Genomic DNA, 19317 nt, shown 5'->3' with positions numbered 1-19317 from the left:
GTCTTAGACCTTAAACCGGGAGATCGCTATACATGGCAGCTATATTCAAATATAGACCATTCTGAGCCGTATTGAACAGGGATGTCTGACAAATATTAATATACCCCCTATCCCATGGTGCGAATCTTATATACCCTCCACCATGCATCGCATTTGTCGAGTTCTTTTCCCGGCATCTCTTCTTAGGCAAAAATAGGATAAAAGAAAAGATTTGCTCTGCTATTAGAGCGATGTCAAGATATGGTCCGTTTCGGACCACAATTAAGTTATATGCTGGAGACCTGAGTAAAATGTCAGCCTATTCGAATAAGAATTGCGCCCTTTGGGGGCTCAAGAAGTAAAATAGAGAGATCGATTTATATGGGAGCTGTATGAGGCTATAGACCGATTCAGACAGGATCCGTCGTACGAAATTTCAGGCAAATCGGATAATAATTGCGAATTCTAGAGGCTCAAGAAGTCACTATCCTATATGGGTTTATAGGGCAGCTACATCAGGTTATGAACCGATTTCAACCTTATTTGGCACAGTTGTTGAAAGTCATAATAAAATACGTAATGCGAAATTTCAGCCAAATCGGATAGGAATTGCGCCCTCTAGAAGCTCAAGAAATCAAGTCCCCAGACCGGTTTTTATGACAGCTATACCAGGTTGTGGGCCAATTTGAACCATACTTGGCACAGTTGTTGGATATCATAACAAAATACTTCGTGCAAAATTTCATTCAAATCGGATAAGAATTGCGCACTCTAGAGGCTCAAGAAGTCAAGACCCAAGATCGGTGTATATGGCAGCTATATCAGGTTATGGACCGATTTGAACCATACTTGGCACAGTTGTTGGATATAATAACAAAACACGACGTGCAAAATTTCATTCTGATCGGGTAAGAATTGCGCACGCTAGTGGCTCAAGAAGTCAAGATTCAAGATCAGTTTATATGGCAGCTATATCAGGTTATGGACCGATTTGAACCTAATTTAGCACAGTTGTTGGAAGTCATAGCAAAACATGTCATGCAAAATTTCATTCCAATTGGATACGAATTACGCCCTCTAGAAGCTCAAGAAGTCAAGACCCAAGATCGGTTTATATGGCAGATATATCAGGTTATTGACCGATTTAAACCATACTAGGCACAGTTGTTGGAAGTGATGCCAAAACACCACGTGCAAAATTTCATTCCAATCGGGTAAGAATTGCGCCCTCAAGAGGCTCAAGTAGTCAAGACCCAAGATCGGTTTATAGGGCAGCTATTTCAAAACATGGACCGATATGGCCCATTTACAATCCCACCCGACCTACACTAATAAGAAGTATTTGTGCAAAATTTCAAGCGGCTAGCTTTACTCCTTTGAAAGATATCGTGCTTTCGACATACAGACGGACGGACGAACGGACAGACGGACGGACGGACGGACATGGCTAGATCGACATAAAATGTCACAATGATCAAGAATATATATCAGACGAATATTTCGAGTAGTTACAAACAAAATGACGAAATTAGTATACCCCCATCCTATGGTGGAGGGTATAACAAATAAAGATTTCAATAAATATTTAATTTAAACTTTCCTTTATTTAAAAAGGAAACTTTTGGCCTTTTTTAAAAACCTTACCAACCATAGCCATAGCCATATACTCAGTTAATCAAGCTCATAGCTAAATCTTTTAATCCGCTATCTTCACATGTATGGCCTTTAAGTCAATTTGGCTAAGTATCTTAATATTGCTAACATAGTCCAATCTCGGTGAAATTAGTCAGCTAAACTAATTATCCATTTTTAAAATATCAACCTCACCATGAACGTCATCATCATCACCATCATGGTGGGTGATTAAACACAAACTTGCAAATTTTTGGACAAACAATTCAAAACGGTTAACAGTTTAAGCCATTAAGAGCTCAGCTAAAAAAATTTCCTTTAACAGACTTTTGTTAGCCGAGTGTCGGTGATAATTGACATATTTGTATCAAGAAAAAATCTTAAAAAAAAATGTTTTCTGTTTGGTTTTCATAACTTATAGAAAATTTTGCTTTGATTATTTCCAGACCTTTTGTGTTGTACTGAGCTGTGTTGTTTTGTCTAGAGAAACATTTCTGATCATTGACATAAAAGGAAATTTCATCTTGACGATGAAATGTTTTTGCAATTCCCCAACGCCAATTCGTACCAAGTTTCGGAAACGTATGTAGGTGGGCTTTCAAAACTGCTGCTGCCGCCGTTGGTTAAATTAAATTTGTCGGCTATAGCTGTTGGCGGTAGTGTTGATTTTAACAAGATTTAATTTCTCTCATTTACACCAGCAGCAGATATAACCAGAGTTGCCAAGGGAAATGTGTTTTATACCCACCACGAAATATTCAAGTCTGAAACTAAAATGAATATATATTTTTACACCCTCCACCATAGGATGGGGGTATACTAATTTCGTCATTCTGTTTGTAACACCTCGAAATATGGGTCTAAGACCCCATAAGGTATATATATTCTTGATCGTCAGGTCATTTTAAGTCGATCTAGCCATGTCCGTCCGTCTGTCCGTCCGTCCGTCTGTCTGTCGAAAGCACGAAGGAGTAAAGCTAGCCGCTTGAAATTTTGCACAAATACTTTTTATTGGTGTAGGTCAGTTGGTATTGCAAATGGGCCAAATCGGTCCATGTTTTGATATAGCTGCCATATCAACCGATCTTGGGTCTTGACTTCTTGAGCCTCTAGAGGGAGCAATTCTTATCCGATTTGATTGAAATTTAGCATGAAGTGTTCTGTATTGACTTGCAACAACTGTGCTAAGTATGGTCCGAATCGGTTCATGTTTGGATATAGATGTTATATAAACCGATAATGGATCTTAACTTCTTGAGAATCTAGAAGGCACAATTCTTATCCGATTTAGCTGAAATTTTGTATGAAGTGTTCTGCTACGTCTTCCAACAGTCGTGATAAGTATGATTTAAATCAGTTCATAACCTGTTATAGCTGTCATATAAACTGATATCACATCTCGACTTCTTGAGCCTCTATAGGGCGCAATTCTTATCCGATTTGACTAAAATTGTGTATGATTATTTTTGCTATGATTGCCAAGTAAGGTGTAAATCGGTTCATAACCTATTATATCTCCCATATAAACCGGTGTCCCGATTATACTTCTTGATCCTCTAGAGGGTGGATGGTTCAAACCTAGAGGAGAGAGTGGGCCTAGGGGTCTACATTGCGAATCCAGGGACTGAGATCTGTTTTGGACTACCTGACCATAATACGGTCTTGCAGGCGGTAATCCGGGCCATAACGGGATGCGTAAGGTGCTGTGGTTTTAACGCGAGGACATGGAGTGTGAACATCTTTACGGACAGTAAACTGGCCAACAGGACGGTAGGTCAGGAACTGTTTTGGAATATAAGAAGGAGATCAACGCCTTCTCTGAGGACGGCACGATCCGCATTATTTGGGTGCCGGGCCATAGCGGAGTGCTCATCCAATATTCATCCGATATTGCACATCTTGAGAAAATGGAATTCTTGGGAGTATGTGATGGCCTCATCGTTGACTGCCTGTTCGTTAGCCTGCATAGAGTTTTCACTGACACTGCCCTGCCTGATGGTTCCCTCGTCGGGTTCCTGTTTGTTAGGCTGTATAGAGTCGCTCGTCCCTGCACTGCCTGATGTTTATACACTACACCACCACTGTGGTACAGGGTATTATAAGTTTGTGCATTTGTTTGCAACGCTAAGAAGGAGAAGAGCTAGACCCATCGGCTTAGAATCATTTCCTGATTCTATTAAGCTATGTCCGTCTGTTTGTCCATATATTCTTGTGATCAAGTAGCATTTATTGTCCGATATCACATATCTCTTTTTTGGTCCAAGGATGATCGCTATTGATTTTGAACAAAATCGGTTCAGATTTAGATATAGCTCCCATATATATCTTTCATCCGATATGACCTTTTAAGGCTGTAGAAGCCACAATTTTGGTCCGATCTTTACTTTGGCATGAGGTGCTTAATTTAACGTTTTCATATGTGTGCTAAATTTCATAAAAATCGGTTCAGATTTAGATATAGCTCCCATACATATCTTTTATCCGATATGGAGTTTTAAGGTTATAGCAGCCACAATTTTGGTCTGACGTTTACAAAATTTGGCATGGGATGTTTTGTAAAAAGTCCTATGAGCAAAATTTCATCACAATCGGTCCAGATTTAGATATAGCTCCCATGTATAACTTTCATGCGATGTGGAATTTTATGGCTATAGCAACCACAATTGTGGTCCCATCTTTACAAAATTTTGCACGAAGTTTTTTCTTTTAAGTTTCAATAGGACTGCATTCATATTTCATTAAAATTAGTTCAGATTTATATATAGCACCCATATATATCTTTTATCCGATATGGAGTTTTTAGGCTGTAACAGCCACAATTTTGGTTCGATCTTTACAAAATTTGGCATGGGATGCTTTATTCAACGGCCCATTCTAGTCTTCTTAATCTTGAAAATGGCTGCTTTGGTCCCTTAATACGCCATCCCTTTAGTCCAAGCCAAACTTGTCACGGCGACTTCATCATTGCCCAACACAAGGAGAGTTCCTTCTTTCTTCTTCTCCCTGTGGAGACCTCCTATTTCTGCCCATGAAATCTCAAGGGTCGTTCGCGCTTCCTTCGTTCCCGTTCTGACTTTGTCTCGCTCTGCAGGACAATGTCTGGAGTCTCCATTGCGGTATGGCTGGTCTGAATCGCTCTATAACCTGATATAGCTCCAAAATAAACCGATCTTCCGATTTTACTTTTTAAGTCTTTAGAGGGCGTTATTCTTATCCGATTTGTCTGAAATTATGCACAAAGACTTTTTCTGTGACCTTAAACATGTGTGCGGAGTATAGTCCGAATCGTTTTTTAACATGATATAGCTCCCATATAAACCGATCTCCCGATAATGTTTGAGCCTCTAGAGGGCGCAGTAAATGTTCTGAATAGCTCTATGAACTGTTATAGCTCCCATACAAACCGATCTTCCGATTTTACTTCTTGAGCCGCTAGAGAGCGTAATTCTTATCCGATTTCACTGAAATTTGGTACGGAGAGTTGCGCTCTACTTTTTGGCATCCGTGCCATGTATGGTCTAGATCGGCTCATATTTGGATATAGTAGCCTTATAGTCCATTGGTCCCATAAAACTCACCTTTGTTACACGATTTCGCTGGAACTGGACCCTCGACATCCGTTCCAAGTATGGTATAGAATGGCTCATATTTGCGTATAGGTGCCAATAGAACGATCTTCCGACTTAAGGTTGGCCCCGTAAAACGGACATTTATTTCCCAATACCTTTGAAATTTGGCACAGCGAGTGGCATAAGGCCCCTCGGTATCCGTTGCGAATCTTGTTAAAAACGAAATATATTGGCTGACATATAAAGCGATCTCCCATTTTAATGTCTTCGGTCCAAAAATGGCGTATTTATTATCCGATTTCGCTGGCGTTAGGCCCCTCGGTTTCCCCTTCCGAAATTAGTCCAAATCGGACTATATTTAGATATGGCTGCCCTTAATACTGATGTCGCTATTTAAAGTGTTTGCTCTTTAAAAGGCATTTTAATACCCACCGCCGAAGGATGGTGGGTATAAAGACTATATACCTATACCTATATATATACACCGATAAAGTATATATATTCTTGATTAGAGTAAAAATCTAATACGATCTGTCCGTCCGTCTGCCCGTCTGACTGTTGAAATCACGATACAGTCTTTAAAAATAGAGATATTGAGCTGAAACTTTGCACATAATCTTTTTTTTTAGTCCATAAGCAGGTTAAGTTCGAAGATGGGCTATATGGGACTATATATTGATATAGCCCCCATATAGAACGATCCGCCGATTTAGGGTCTTAGGCCTATAAATGCCACATATATTATCTGATTTTGCTGAAATTTGGGACAGTGAGTTGTGGTAGGCCCTTCGACATCCTTCTTCAATTTCGCCCAGATCGGTCCAGATTAAGATATAGCTGCAATATAGACCGATCTCTCGATTTAAGGTATTGCGCCTATAAAAGGGGCATTTATTGTCCGATTTCGACGAAATTTGGAACAGTGAGCTGTGTAAGGCCCTACAACATCCTTCTTCAATTTGACCCAGATCGGTCCACATTTGAATATAGGTGTCATATAGACCGATCCGCCGATTCAGGATTATAGGCCCATAAAAGCCACATTTATTATCCGATTTTGCTGAAATTTGGGACAATGAGTTGTGTTAGGTCCTTCGACATCCTTCTTTAATTTGGCCCAGATCGGTCCAGATTTTGATATAGCTGCAATATAGACCGATCTCTCGATTTAAGGTATTGCGCCTATAAAAGGGGCATTTATTGTCCGATTTCGACGAAATTTGGAACAGTGAGCTGTGTAAGGCCCTACAACATCCTTCTTCAATTTGACCCAGATCGGTCCAGATTTAGATATAGCTACAATTAGACCGATCTCTCGATTTAAGGTATTACGCCCATAAAAGGGGCATTTATTATCCGATTTCGCCGAAATTTGGAACAACGAGTTATGTAAGGTCCTTCGATATCCTTCTTCAATTTGGCCCAGATCGGTCCAGATTTGGATATATCTGTAATATAGACCGATCCGCCGATTTAGGATCTTAGGCCCATAAAAGCCACATTTATTATCCGATTTTGCTGAAATTTGGGACAATGAGTTGTGTTAGGCTCTTCGACATATTTCTTCAATTTGGTCCAGATCGATCAAGATTTGGATATAGCTGCCATATAGACCGATTTCTCTGTTTAAAGTCATGGCCCCATAAAAGGTGCATTTATTGTCCGATGTCGCCGAAATTTGGGACATTGAATTGTGTTAGGCTCTTCGACATTTTTCTGCAATTTGGCCCAGATCGGTCCAGATTTGGATATAGCTGCCATATAGACCGATTTCTCTGTTTAAAGTCATGGCCCCATAAAAGGTGCATTTATTGTTCGATGTCGCCGAAATTTGCGACGTTAGTTCAGTTAAGCTCCCCGACATATTTCTGCAATTTGGCCCAGATCGGTCCAGATTTGGATATAGCTGTTATATAGACCGATCTCTCGATTTAAGGTATTGCGCCCATAAAAGGTGCATTTTTTGTCCGATGTCGCCGAAATTTGGGACATTGAGTTGTGTTAGACACTTCGACATCCTTCTTCAATTTGGCTCAGATTGGTTCAGATTTGCATATAGCTGCCATATAGACCGATCTCTCTATGTAAGGTTTCGAGCCCATAAAATGCTCATTTATTGTCCGATTTCGCCGAAATTTGGGACAGCGAGTAAATTTTAACCCCTTGACATACTTCTGCAATATGCCACAGATCGGATATAGCTGCCATGTAGACCGATTTCTCGATTTAAGGTTTCGAGCCCATAAAATGCGCATATATTGTCCGATTTCGCCGAAATTTGGGACAGGGAGTTGTGTTAGGCTCATTTATAGGCTCAATTGGTATTTGGTCCAAATCGGAACATATTTCGATATAGCTGCTGTGGAGCATAAGGTATGCATTTTTCACCGGATTTTGATGGAAGGTGGTTTACACATATACCCGAGGTGGTGGGTATCAAAAGTTCGACCGGGCCGAACTTGAAGCCTTTTTCTTTGTTATTATCCCGTTTCGCTCAAAATTTGACCATGTGAGTTATTAAAGACCATTTGACATTCGTGCCAAGTATGGCTTGCTCAAATTGGACATTTTTTGTACATAGTTGCCATATAGACCGATATCATCAACAAAGTTTCTAACAAAATTTTATTGCAATTTAATTCCTCAAATTATATTTCCTAAAATGTTGTAAGTCCACGAAAATCCAATTGCTGCCCTCCAAACTACCAGAAATAAACTTTGGAACTGATAGATAAGCCCCAAGAGCACTGGCAACTCTAACCTCATCACCGGCGTTAACAAAAACACAGCAAGATCACAACAATACAAAGAGAGTTTGAAAATCACTAATCATAACAATCGAAACCGTGGAGGTGAGCTCTCGGCAAACATAACGTCATCGTTATTTGAATTTTTTCTATGACACGTCTAACGTATTATTAAAATTTATTTGTATTTACAAAAAATCAACAAAAGTCGTTAAACCACTATTCCGGGTGCGATACGCTCTAACGAAACGAGAAAAAAAGAAAGAAAGAACCAAAGAAAGACTGCGACTGAGATGAATTTTGTTTATTTTATATGGCAAGCTCAAAGCTAAGACAATTATCAGTCGAGTTTTGCAACGCCAAGTGAACGGTTCGAAAGTTCAAAAAAAAGAAGAAAATAGAACAAAAAATCCAAACAAAAAGTTTTACAAAACCATAAATCATGCCTTTGAAGAAGAAAGACGATTACATACCCATCAAGTGTGAGGGCTGGAATGGGAAATTCCTTTATGCTCCCGGTACTACCAACAATGTTTCGAAAGTACGTCGTCACAATCAAAATGTTACGGATACCTCGAATTTCTATGGCTTCTGCAATGAGCCCATTGTTCTGCCCACCGCCTGGGATGGTACCTTCAAGCAGGGCGATGAGGTGCGCATTCAACCCGATCGCAATCGTTCCGATGACTCGGAATACTTCCAATACAACACCACACCGACTGTACTACCCACCTCCTGGAATGGCCAATTCGAAAAGGATCCCAGCGATGTGCGTATAATTCCAGAGCGCAATTTCTCCGATGTACGTGATTATGCTGAGGCAAGTCGTTTTCGTCCTGTCAACTAAATTGAATTGAAGTGATTCTCAAAAGGGAAATAGCTGGAAGCCTTGGAAACGCTATATATAGGGAAAGTTACTCTTAATGGAATGGCATGGCATGGATTGGAATGTGCGCGAATATGTTGGCGTTTAACGTGGACATTTGTTCTATTTCACCAACCTATCAACCTACCAATCAACCACCTACCAACTACCTACTAATTATTCTTAACTTGTTTTTTGGTTTAGTTTTTTTTTTTTGTTTTAATTTTTGTTATTGTTCTCATTAACTTTAGTATGAAACGTCTTTGGTTCTATAACACGATGACGTAGCCTTTAAGTGTCACCTTTGTTTATTTATAAAAGTTTAGAGTAAACACAATTCCATTATGCAATAAAAACAACAACAACAACAACAATCAAAACAGTTCGAATTTATTTAAATTGTTTTCTCTAATTCGGGAAGAAACAGCCTGCAAATATTCATGAATTCAGTTTTTAATTGAAAAGCCATTAGCTCAGATCAAGGCAAGTGAGTGCGAATGTGAGTGAGTGTGCGTGGGTTGACAACTTTCTGTTATTTTGGAAAAGGGTGAGAGCTACAGGGGTGATAAAAAAAAAACAAGTAAAAAGGCGTTAAATTCGGCCGGGACGAACTTTGGATACCCACCACCTGGAGTATATATGTAAAACACCTTTCGTTAAAATCCGGGGCATACCTTATGCTTCATAGCAGCTATATCGAAATATGTTCCGATTTGGACCAAATACTAAGAAGTACAACTCATTGTTCAATAAACCGATCTGAACCATATACGACACGGATGACGAAAAGCCTAACATAAGTCACTGTGTCAAATTTCAGTGAAATCGGATTATAAATGCACCTTTTACGGGCTCAACCCTTAAATCGAGAGATCGGTCTATATGGCAGCTTTATCCAAATCTGGACCGATCTGTGTCATATATGTCAAGAGGCTTAACTTTACTCACTGTCCCAACTTTCGAAGTCATCGGATAATAAATGCGCCTTTAATGGGGCCAAGACCTTAAATCGAGATATCGGTCTATATGGCGGCTATATCCAAATCTGAACCAATCTGTGCCATATTCCAAAAGTATATCGAGGGGCTTTACTTAACGCACTGTCCCAACTTTCGCCGTATATTCGGATAATAAATGCGCCTTTTATGGGCTCAAAACCTTTAATTGAGAGATCGGTCCATATGGCAGCTATATCCAAATCTGGACCGATCTGTGTCATATTCCAAAAATATATCGAGGGGCTTAACCTAACTCACTGTCCCAAATTTCAGCGTCATCGAACAATAAATGCGCCTTTTATGGGTCCAAAACCTTACATTGAGAGATCGGTTTATATGGCAGCTATATTCAAACCTGGACCGATCTGGGCCAAATTGAAGAAGAATCTCGAAGTGCCAAACAAAACTCACTGTATCAAATTTCGGGGACATCGGACAATACATGCGCCTTTTATAGGCCCAAAACCTTTAATCCAGAGATCGGTCCATATGGCAGCTATATTCAAATCTGAACCGATCTGCGCCATATTCGAAAAGTATATCGAGGGGCTTAACCTAACGCACTGTCCTAAATTTCGGGGACATCGGACAATAAATGCGCCTTATATGAGCCCAAAACCTTGAATCGAAACACCGGTCTTTATGGCAGCTATATCCAAATCAGGACCGATCTAGACCAAATTATAGAAAGTTGTCGAAGGGCCTAACACAACTCAAATTTCGGCGAGATCGGACAATAAATGCGCCTTTTATGGGCCCAAAACCTTAAATCGAGAAATCGGGCTATATAGCAGCTATATCCAAATCTGAACCGATCTGCGCCATACTGCAGATGTGTGTCGAGGGGCTTATCTTAACTCTCTGTCCCAAATTTCGACGACATCGGACAATAAATGAGCCTTTTATGGGCCCCGAAACCTTAAGTCGAGAGATTGGTTTATATAGCAGCTATATCTAAACCGATCTGGACCAAAGTGACGAATAATGTCGAAGGGCCTAACATAACTCACTGTTCCAAATTTCAGCAAAATCGGATAATAAATGTGGCTTTTATGGGCCTAAGACCCTAAGTCGGAGGATCGGTCTATATGGCAGCCATATCCAAATCTGAACCGATCTAAGCCATATTCTAAAAGTATATCGAGGGGCTTAACCTTACTCACTGTCCCAAATTTCGGCGACATCGGACAATAAATGAGCCTTATATGGGCCCTAAATCTTAAATCGAGAAATCGGTTTATATGGCACCTATATCCAAATCTAGACTGATCTGGGCCAAATTGAAGAAGGATGTCGAAGGGCCTAACACAACTCACTGTCCCAAATTTCGGCGACATCGGACTATAAATGCGCATTTTATTGGCCCAAATCCTTAAATCGAGAGATCGGGCTATATGGCAGCTATATCCAAATCTGAACCGATCTGTGCCATACTGCAGATGTATGTCGAGGGGCTTAACTTAACTCTCTGTCCCAAATTTCGGCGACATCGGACAATAAATGAGCCTTTTATGGGCTCCGAAACCTAAAACCTAGATATCGGTTTATATGGCAGCTATATCCAAATCTGAACCGATCTGGGCCAAATTGAAGAAGGACCTAACAAAACTTACTGTCCCAAATTTTAGCAAAATCGGATAATAAATGTGGCTTTTATAGGCCTAAGACCCTAAATCGACGGATCGGTCTATATGGCAGCTATATCCAAATCTGGAACGATCTGGACCAAATTGAAGAAGGATGTCAAAGGGCCTAACACAACTCACTGTCTCAAATTTCTGCAAAATCGGATAATAAATGTGACTTTTATGGGCCTAAGTCCCTAAATCGGCGGATCGGTCTATATGGGGGCTATATCAAGATACAGTCCGATATGGCTCATCTTCGAACTTAACCCTCGGTGTTCTTAGTCGATCTAACCATATCCGTCCGTCCGTCTGATGAATTCCCGATAGCGGTCGAACGCGTAAAGATAGCCGCTTGAAATTTTGCACAGATACTTAATATTGATGTAGGTCGTTGGACATTGCTAATGGGCCATATCGGTTGAGATTTAGATATAGCTCCTTCATAAACCGATCTCCCGATTTAATTTCTTGAGCCCCTGGAAGCCGCAATTTTTGTCCGATTTGCCTAAAACTTTACAGATCGTGTAGCGTTCTGCTATGACTTTCAACAAGTGTGTCAAGTACAGTCTAAATCGGTCTATAATCTGATATAGCTCCTATATAAACCGATCTCCTGATTTGGCTTCTTAAACCCCTGCAAGCTACAAATGTTGTTCGATGGGGCTAAAATTATGCATGTTATGTTCTGTTATGACTTTCAACAACTGTGTCAAGTACGGTCCAAATCGGTCTATAGCCTGATATAGCTCCCATATAAACCGATCGGCTGATTTGACTTATTTAACCCTTACAAGCCGCAATTTTTGTCCGATTTGGCTGAAATTTTTCAGACCGTGTTTTGTTATGACTTCCAATAACTGTGCCAAGTACTGTCTAAATCGGCTTATAACCTAATATAGGTCCCATATAAACCAATCTCCCAATTTGACTTCATGCGCCCCTGGAAGCCCCAATTGTTGTACGATTTGGCAAAAATTTTGCAAGCAGCGTTCTGTTATGATTTTCAACAACTGTGTCAAGTATGGTGCAAATGAGCCTATAACCTAATATAGCTGCATTTTAAACTGATCTCCCGTTTTGACTTCTTGAGTCCTTTCAGGCCGCAAATTTTGTCCGATTTGGCTGAAATTTTGCAGACAGTGTTTTGTTATGACTTCCATTAAGTGTGCCAAACGATCAAACTTGGTTCTGAAATTTTTCCAATCTTTTTCCAAGACCACCCGATTGTTCATGCGATAAAATACAACCCTGCAATAATAATGCCACATGTAAAACATAGCAGGTGGTTGACAATGATAATGAGCCCAAACTTTGGTGGCACTACTATAAAATGTAGTTGCCTAATGTGACATGAAGATGTCACTATTGTTGGCTTGAACTTAGTAATGTTCGCACAAAAAAACAAATCTGTTCACAAAACATTATTTGGAAAAATTAAGGAAAACAACCAAAGGAATAGAATATCAAATATATCTCTTAATAAAAGGTGTTTTGTTTTAAGAGGTATGGCTTTGGCTTTATCATTATTAACTGTAACGGCATAATATCAAAAACTTTCTAGTATAACATTGCACTAATATTCTATCCAGAACATCTAACTTGTACTGGATAAAACAACAATAGATCGTATCTTGAAATTTTCTAGGAAAAACAGTTCGTGGTAAGAGTGAAATTGATCTCCCCTTAGATTTGGTGCTTGCACTTTTTTCAAGGAAGTTCATTTATGGCCTCCAGACTGAATTTTGTGTCCTGCACTCCAGTTTTGAAACAGAAATTTGGAAGTTTTTTCCCACAAAAAACAGTTCTAGTGTAGGTGTGATATACCAAATTAAAGGTATTGATCTTCCCTTCTATTTGGTATAGGCACTTTTTTAAAATTTACGGCCTTCAGAATGGTTAGTTTATTTACAGGTTAATATTCTGGCAAACGTAGCTAAAAACTCTTGATAATTTATGTATTTTCTGATTTTTTTATGTTTGTGTCACCCTGTATTGCTGCCTTCTTACCATGACATAATTACCAGGTAGAGTACCGTAAACAGCTGCGTACAATTTTTTCTCGCGAAGTGCACTATCTGTCAACGAGATTTGGTTGTGTGTGTATTATAGTGAAGAACCTTACACACATAAGCAACGAAAAATGGCGCAAACTAGTATCATACTCAAAATCAGAGTTGCACTTATCTATGATTTGGACATATACTGCACCCAATATTTTGTTGTTGGGCAACTACCACTACCTGTAAATAAATATATCTTGGTTCTATTTACTAGTCTAGCGGGTTCGCTACCTTAAGCCTAGTACTGACTTCAAATTTTCGTCCGAACTACTGTCGAAACGCATTATAAGCAAATGGTCACGAAGAAAATGCGAACACATTCCGTTGAAGTTGTACTGGTTTTATAAGCAAAATAGTAGCGACGCGTCGCTGCGCCAATACAAATTTCGCTTCAATTAATTGCACATGTAACTGAATGCTCACGAAATGGACACCAATCAACTCTGTTTGCCACAAAATCTCCTTCGAAATTCAAATGCAACACTGCGTTTGTATTGAATACCGGTTATTATCGGTAGTTTTGGACAACACTTTTTCTCAACATATGACAATTTTTTATTGAAATTATTTTATTTTGAATTTAATTTAATAAAGTCGATACACCAATTCAATCGTTGACCACAATATATATGCTGAACACAACAATCAATCAAAAATAATCACAGATACAGATCACTTGAATAACAGCGTAAACGGGGTTTAAAAAATATCTCAAATCAAGTGGATTTTGGGCTCTAGTGTAAACATGGTCTAATCAACTTGTAGGAAAATTCCTAGCAGCTAACACCATGTTTACACTTGAGCCCAAATCCACTTGATTTGAAATATTGGGTTGCCCAAAAAATAATTGCGGATTTTTCATATAGTCGGCGTTGAAAAATTTGTTCACAGCTTGTAACTCTGTAATTGCATTCTTTCTTCTGGCAGTTATCAGCTGTTACTTTTAGCTTACTTTAGAAAAAAAGTGTAAAAAAAGTATATTTGATTAAAGTTCATTCTAAGTTTTATTAAAAATGCATTTCCTTTCTTTTAAAAAATCCGCAATTACTTTTTGGGCAACCCAATAGTTCCACCCTAAAAATATATTTCCGAAATTTTGTCGCATATATAGATTTTCTCCAAGTGTAAACAAGGTTTAATTGGGAATTTCATGGCAGCTGATTGGGAAATTTCTTACAGGAACTGCAAGGTGGATTTAATAAGGCCTCACGCGAGCAGCCGGCCAGGTTTCACAGTATTAAGATGTCAGATTTTAGTTTGCATTCTCTTTGTTGTTATTTTCATTCTTGCACATTCTCTGCTCATATACGCACACGTATACACACACGCACACAAATTTCCTTGCGTGTGTTGGCAAAAGTACGATCAGCTTGATGACATGTTGACAAATTGCACCATATGATTTGTTGTTGTTGTACAAATGGGATCACCTTTAATTGTTTCGCCATGCAGGAACTGTTTGAAAGATGGATCAGCACGATATATCGTTAAGACATATCGGACGCATATTCATGGATTTGATTAGGTATTTGGACCAATTCCTCCGCTTTTTTACACCATCAGCATACAAACTTATCAACATAGTCATTAACATGGACAGTTTTTAAGTGAAAATAATTTTTTTTATAATTTTATTCATTTTTTAGTTTTTTTCTCTCTTGCCAGAGAGCAACAGTGAACAATTGTCCGCCGCCCATTCACTTACTACATTCAACGCCGTTACTTGGCTTTTGTCGACTTCTGGCTCTCTGTCACTGACAGCTCCCTCAAAACACAAAAATAGTTTCCAAAACAAAATAAACAAGTTGACAAAATTCAATTGGAAGCCATCATATCGCAAATTTTATCTGAAAATCTGGAGAAAGCGATTGCCGTATTTGAATGTGAAATAGCGCATAAATGTCCCGGGACAAAGAAATACGCGTAGAAGATTGGTGCAAGTGCTCAGTGTCGAAGAAACAAAGAAAAGAATAACAAAAAGCAAAGAAGTTTGGCAAAGCTTTGAGGGGGATTTTTGTGGCCTTTGCTGAAGATTGATAGATTTTTGGCCAGTGCGTGAACAATATAGGCAAGACATTTAGTGATTCCCGCTGTATTTTTCTTTTCGAGCTTCGAGATGTCCCAAGACGATCAGGAATATCGCCAGGCGGTAATAAATTGTCTGAGGGAGCGTAACAAGCGGGATGTGTTGCCCTTTAAAGAAATCATATTACAAAGTAAGTTGACGGGCGACAGACAACAACATCATGTTATGTTTAGCAGGTGGATGGATGATGGCACAGCAAAGCATAAAATCAAAGCAATATCTAACAAACTTAGCTAGCTAAAGAGGGAGAAGAGGGTCAAGGTCGTCTCTAGTTTTGTGTGACCGCGTGCGTTTGTATGCGTGTGTGTGTGTGTATGTTAATGCATATTATTTTTGTTTTGATATCAAGCCACAGCGGGTACTGCTGCTGCTGTTGTTACTCGACATGATGTTGCTTTGTCGCTTTTTACCTTTTGCCAAGCGAAATGTTCTTAACTTTCTATTACCCACCTCTCCCATCATACTTCGCAACCTTTAGATAATCGTTTGTTGGACAATGTTGCCCAGTTAAAGGCCGATAATTTAAAAATTTCCGTTGAGAATGAACAACTACGCACGGCCATCTCAACAGGTGGTGGCTTTGGCGGCAAAGATAGCACTGCCGCCCAATTGGCCATGGCGGCATTGGAGAAGAAACTACTGGCGCAGCAGGAAGAATTGACTGGCCTGCATAAACGTAAAGGTGAAAATTCACAGATGATTGTCGATCTAAATCTAAAAATGGAAAAACAACAACAAATCATAGCCAGCAAAGAGCAGAGGTAGGCCATTATAGATTGATGTCACATTGCGTTTTGTTATTAACTGTATTTCTATTTATTTTAATTATGATGTAAACATCATGCCTACACAGCTTGCTGGAACAAAGAAATGTCAATGTTTCCTTAAGAGCTGAAGTTCAAATGTTAAAATCCAGTTTGGACGAATTGAAAAATCTCAATACAACGCTGCGTGATGAGTATACGGCCTTACAGCTGGCTTTTAGTGCTTTGGAGGATAAAATGAGAGCTTCTCAGGTGAGTTATGAAGATAATAGAGGGACCAAGAGGGAGTATAGGTGTCAAGCAAATTCAAGCCTAGCCAAAAGTCCATGGTGTTTGTCTTAGTTAGATGCAATGCAATGCGATGCAATGGTAAGAAAATAACAGCAGTATATTGGCGAACTCAATCTTTTCTTCGTCCTCGCAGATCCTTTGAGTGAATCACTAGTATTAGAAGTTAATGGCCCAGTACCTATGGACACAAAGGATCAATCCCATGGAAGCAGGTTCTGTGAAATGACTCGATGGAAGCCTTTATCCACCAGGGGCTGCCACCAAAGTGCACCTGTTTCTCCTTTTAAGCGTACCGTCCGACCAAAATCTCAAGTTCTAGGAGACTTTAATGTGCATCACAGTTCATGGCTTTCTCCTCTAGGTAACGATCTGCGGGGTATAGCTTTGGTAGAGCAGATCGCCAAGTTTATAAGAAGGTGCAGCTCGCCAGAGATTTCTATTACATCCCCTAATATCCAAAATGGTTTATACTGGCACGCTCTCATTTCTTTGAGATCAGACCACCTCAACATAATTCTCACCATTCACCGATCCTCCCATTTCATAACATCTGATTGATATACGTATGGCGCGTATATCTATCCGAAGAAAACCGATTTGATCGAGCCACAGAGAGTACACCAATCGCCGCTTCAGTTAGCCTTTCAAATGTGCTACTTGCTTAGAGGAAATTCTTAGACATCATTAACCCAGCCGCCACTCGCTTTATACCAGACAGTCGAATAACCCAAGCGCGGCCTAATCTCCCAGCGCTGTCTTGATAGGATTCGTGACACTGACCCCACCAACCCCTGGGTAGTCAATGAACATAAGCGGAATATGTGGCTAGAACACTTGAAGCAATGTAACATAGGTACCAGTCTAGACAAGCTATGTAAAATCACTTACGAACCTCTGCAAGAGAGATGACAGTCACTTTAGGCGACGTAGTAGTGAATGATATGAAGCGATGCGGCCGGTTATTCAACCGTCAATTATTTGAGCATCCCCAGAGTGACAAGGCAAGGAGGAGAGCCATGTGTCTTCTCCGATCCGTTGGACATCCACTAAAATTTATCGTGGGCAAAGTTGCGAATATAATCCGTGGCACCAAGTCATCCGAAGCGCTTGATCCAGAGAAAAATCTCTAAGTTGATTCTTAAGCGTATGGATGTACCGGGAGCCGAGTATATGATACAAATCTTAAAAATGGTCGAAATGATTTCGCTACTAAAGCCTGGAAAAGACCCGAGTAAATGAGAGTCGTACAGACAGATCTCTATTCTGTCACCAGTAGCCAAGCCGCTTTGGGGACTTCTCCTCGCGAAACTAGATGGAGAATTTCCATTTGCTGAGCACCAGCAAGGCTTCCGTAGATAGGTTTACACGGCGACTGCTTTTCAATCCATCACCACACATAATAACAGTGTTCTAAATCAGGCCAGATGACGCGATAGAACGGTCCTTGTGGCTCTGCACCTCTTGGAAGCCGTCAATACAGTCAGTTATGCTATGATTTTTAATGTGATCACTTAGATGTCCCTCTGGCCGGGTTTCAAACCAAAAATTAGGATTTATCTGTGTGGTCGCCAGTTGCTTGTGGAGTTTAGAGATTATGAGTCAAAGCCCCGTAGAGTGAACCAGAGAGTTCCCTAAGGCGCGGTGATAACTCCGGCTTTGTATCACCACCACCTATCTTTTTTTACACGCCCTCCAGGCACCATCAATATCGTTGTTGTTGTTTTAGCAGTGTGTTATACACTGAGGCGGCAGCCCTTGCCGATGAAGAACTCCGTCGGGTCAATCCGGTACGTACGACCGGCTGCCATAGGATTGCGTCAATATCGTGTCATATGCGGACGATTGTACGATTTTGGCTTCGGGACCCCTTGTGATGATATCTGCGTAAGGATGAACACCTATCTGCCGAGCTGTCCGAAATTTGAAAATATCTGCTACCAAATCTTCAGCGTCAGCGGAAATGCATCGGTAGTAAAATGTGATAGTCGAACACGTTTTGATAACGACCATCAAGTTTCCCAAAATACTTGGTGTTGCAATTGACAGACTTTATAGATCTCCAGCACATGCCATTGCAATTTGTGACAAGGTCAAAAGTAAATACAACCTCCTGAAATCGCTTGACAGCAGTACTTGGTGGTGCTCCCGACACGGGATGGCTGTGAGCGCGCACAGGCTCTAACATTGAAGTACGATGTGTGTGGTGTTCATTGCTTTTGCGAGAAGCTTAGCTGCGAGCAACCGGGCGAGTCCACAGTTTGCGTAAAGTGGAATTCTCCATACAGAGAAGCTGCAACGGCAGTCGCGGATAATCAGTGGTATCGAGCGGAGAGTCTCAGTGAGAGTCTGGGCGGTCTTGGTTCTTCTGGAAATACTAAGTGGATATGATGCTCGATATGACAAGGCGAGTTATTGGCGCTTTGAATTAAGCCACCCTGTATCCGCGGCGATCGGTCCTTTGGACCGGAACGAGCTTGCTCAGGAGTGTGATGAGGATGTTACCTCCACATAAAAATGTGGCTACAACAACAACAACTTGAGGTGCTGACAAAGAAACGTTGTTCACTATATACAAATCCATTAGCTGCTCATTGATAACCTATGCAGCGCCGTTATGGATTCACCAGCTGAGCGACACGCAGTCGAATAAGATTCAGACCTGTCAGAATGCTGCCTTAGATACTGCAACCGGCTGTCT

General features: G+C 40.2%; 2 protein-coding genes across 5 annotated transcripts in view; both read left to right on the top strand.

Moving 5' to 3' along the window:
• Positions 1-8253: 8253 nt before the first annotated feature.
• On the top strand, positions 8254-9185 carry LOC106093044 (uncharacterized). The gene has a single exon (XM_013260018.2). The coding sequence runs from the start codon at positions 8370-8372 to the stop codon at positions 8772-8774; it is 405 nt and encodes a 134-aa protein (XP_013115472.2). The 5' UTR covers positions 8254-8369; the 3' UTR covers positions 8775-9185.
• Positions 9186-15236: 6051 nt separating this feature from the next.
• The window catches only part of LOC106093040 (autophagy-related protein 16), a 552907-nt gene continuing 548826 nt past the window's right edge, over positions 15237-19317 (top strand). For all 4 annotated transcript variants that reach the window (XM_059361853.1, XM_059361851.1, XM_059361852.1 and 1 more), the window contains exons 1-3: positions 15237-15694; positions 16043-16325; positions 16418-16580. In XM_059361853.1, the coding sequence (XP_059217836.1) occupies positions 15595-15694; positions 16043-16325; positions 16418-16580 (546 nt within the window). In that variant the 5' untranslated portion in view covers positions 15237-15594. The remainder of the gene's footprint in view (positions 15695-16042; positions 16326-16417; positions 16581-19317) is intronic.

This window comes from Stomoxys calcitrans, chromosome 2 (assembly GCF_963082655.1).
Source record: "Stomoxys calcitrans chromosome 2, idStoCalc2.1, whole genome shotgun sequence".
Lineage (NCBI taxonomy): Eukaryota > Metazoa > Arthropoda > Insecta > Diptera > Muscidae > Stomoxys > Stomoxys calcitrans.
The sequence above is the reverse complement of the archived record's forward strand: the minus strand, read 5'-3'. Positions and strand labels throughout refer to the sequence as shown.

What these genes read in the sequence shown, in the direction of transcription:
- LOC106093044 (XM_013260018.2), top strand. Translation starts at nt 8,370, where the DNA reads ATGCCTTTGAAGAAGAAAGACGATTACATACCCATCAAGTGTGAGGGC.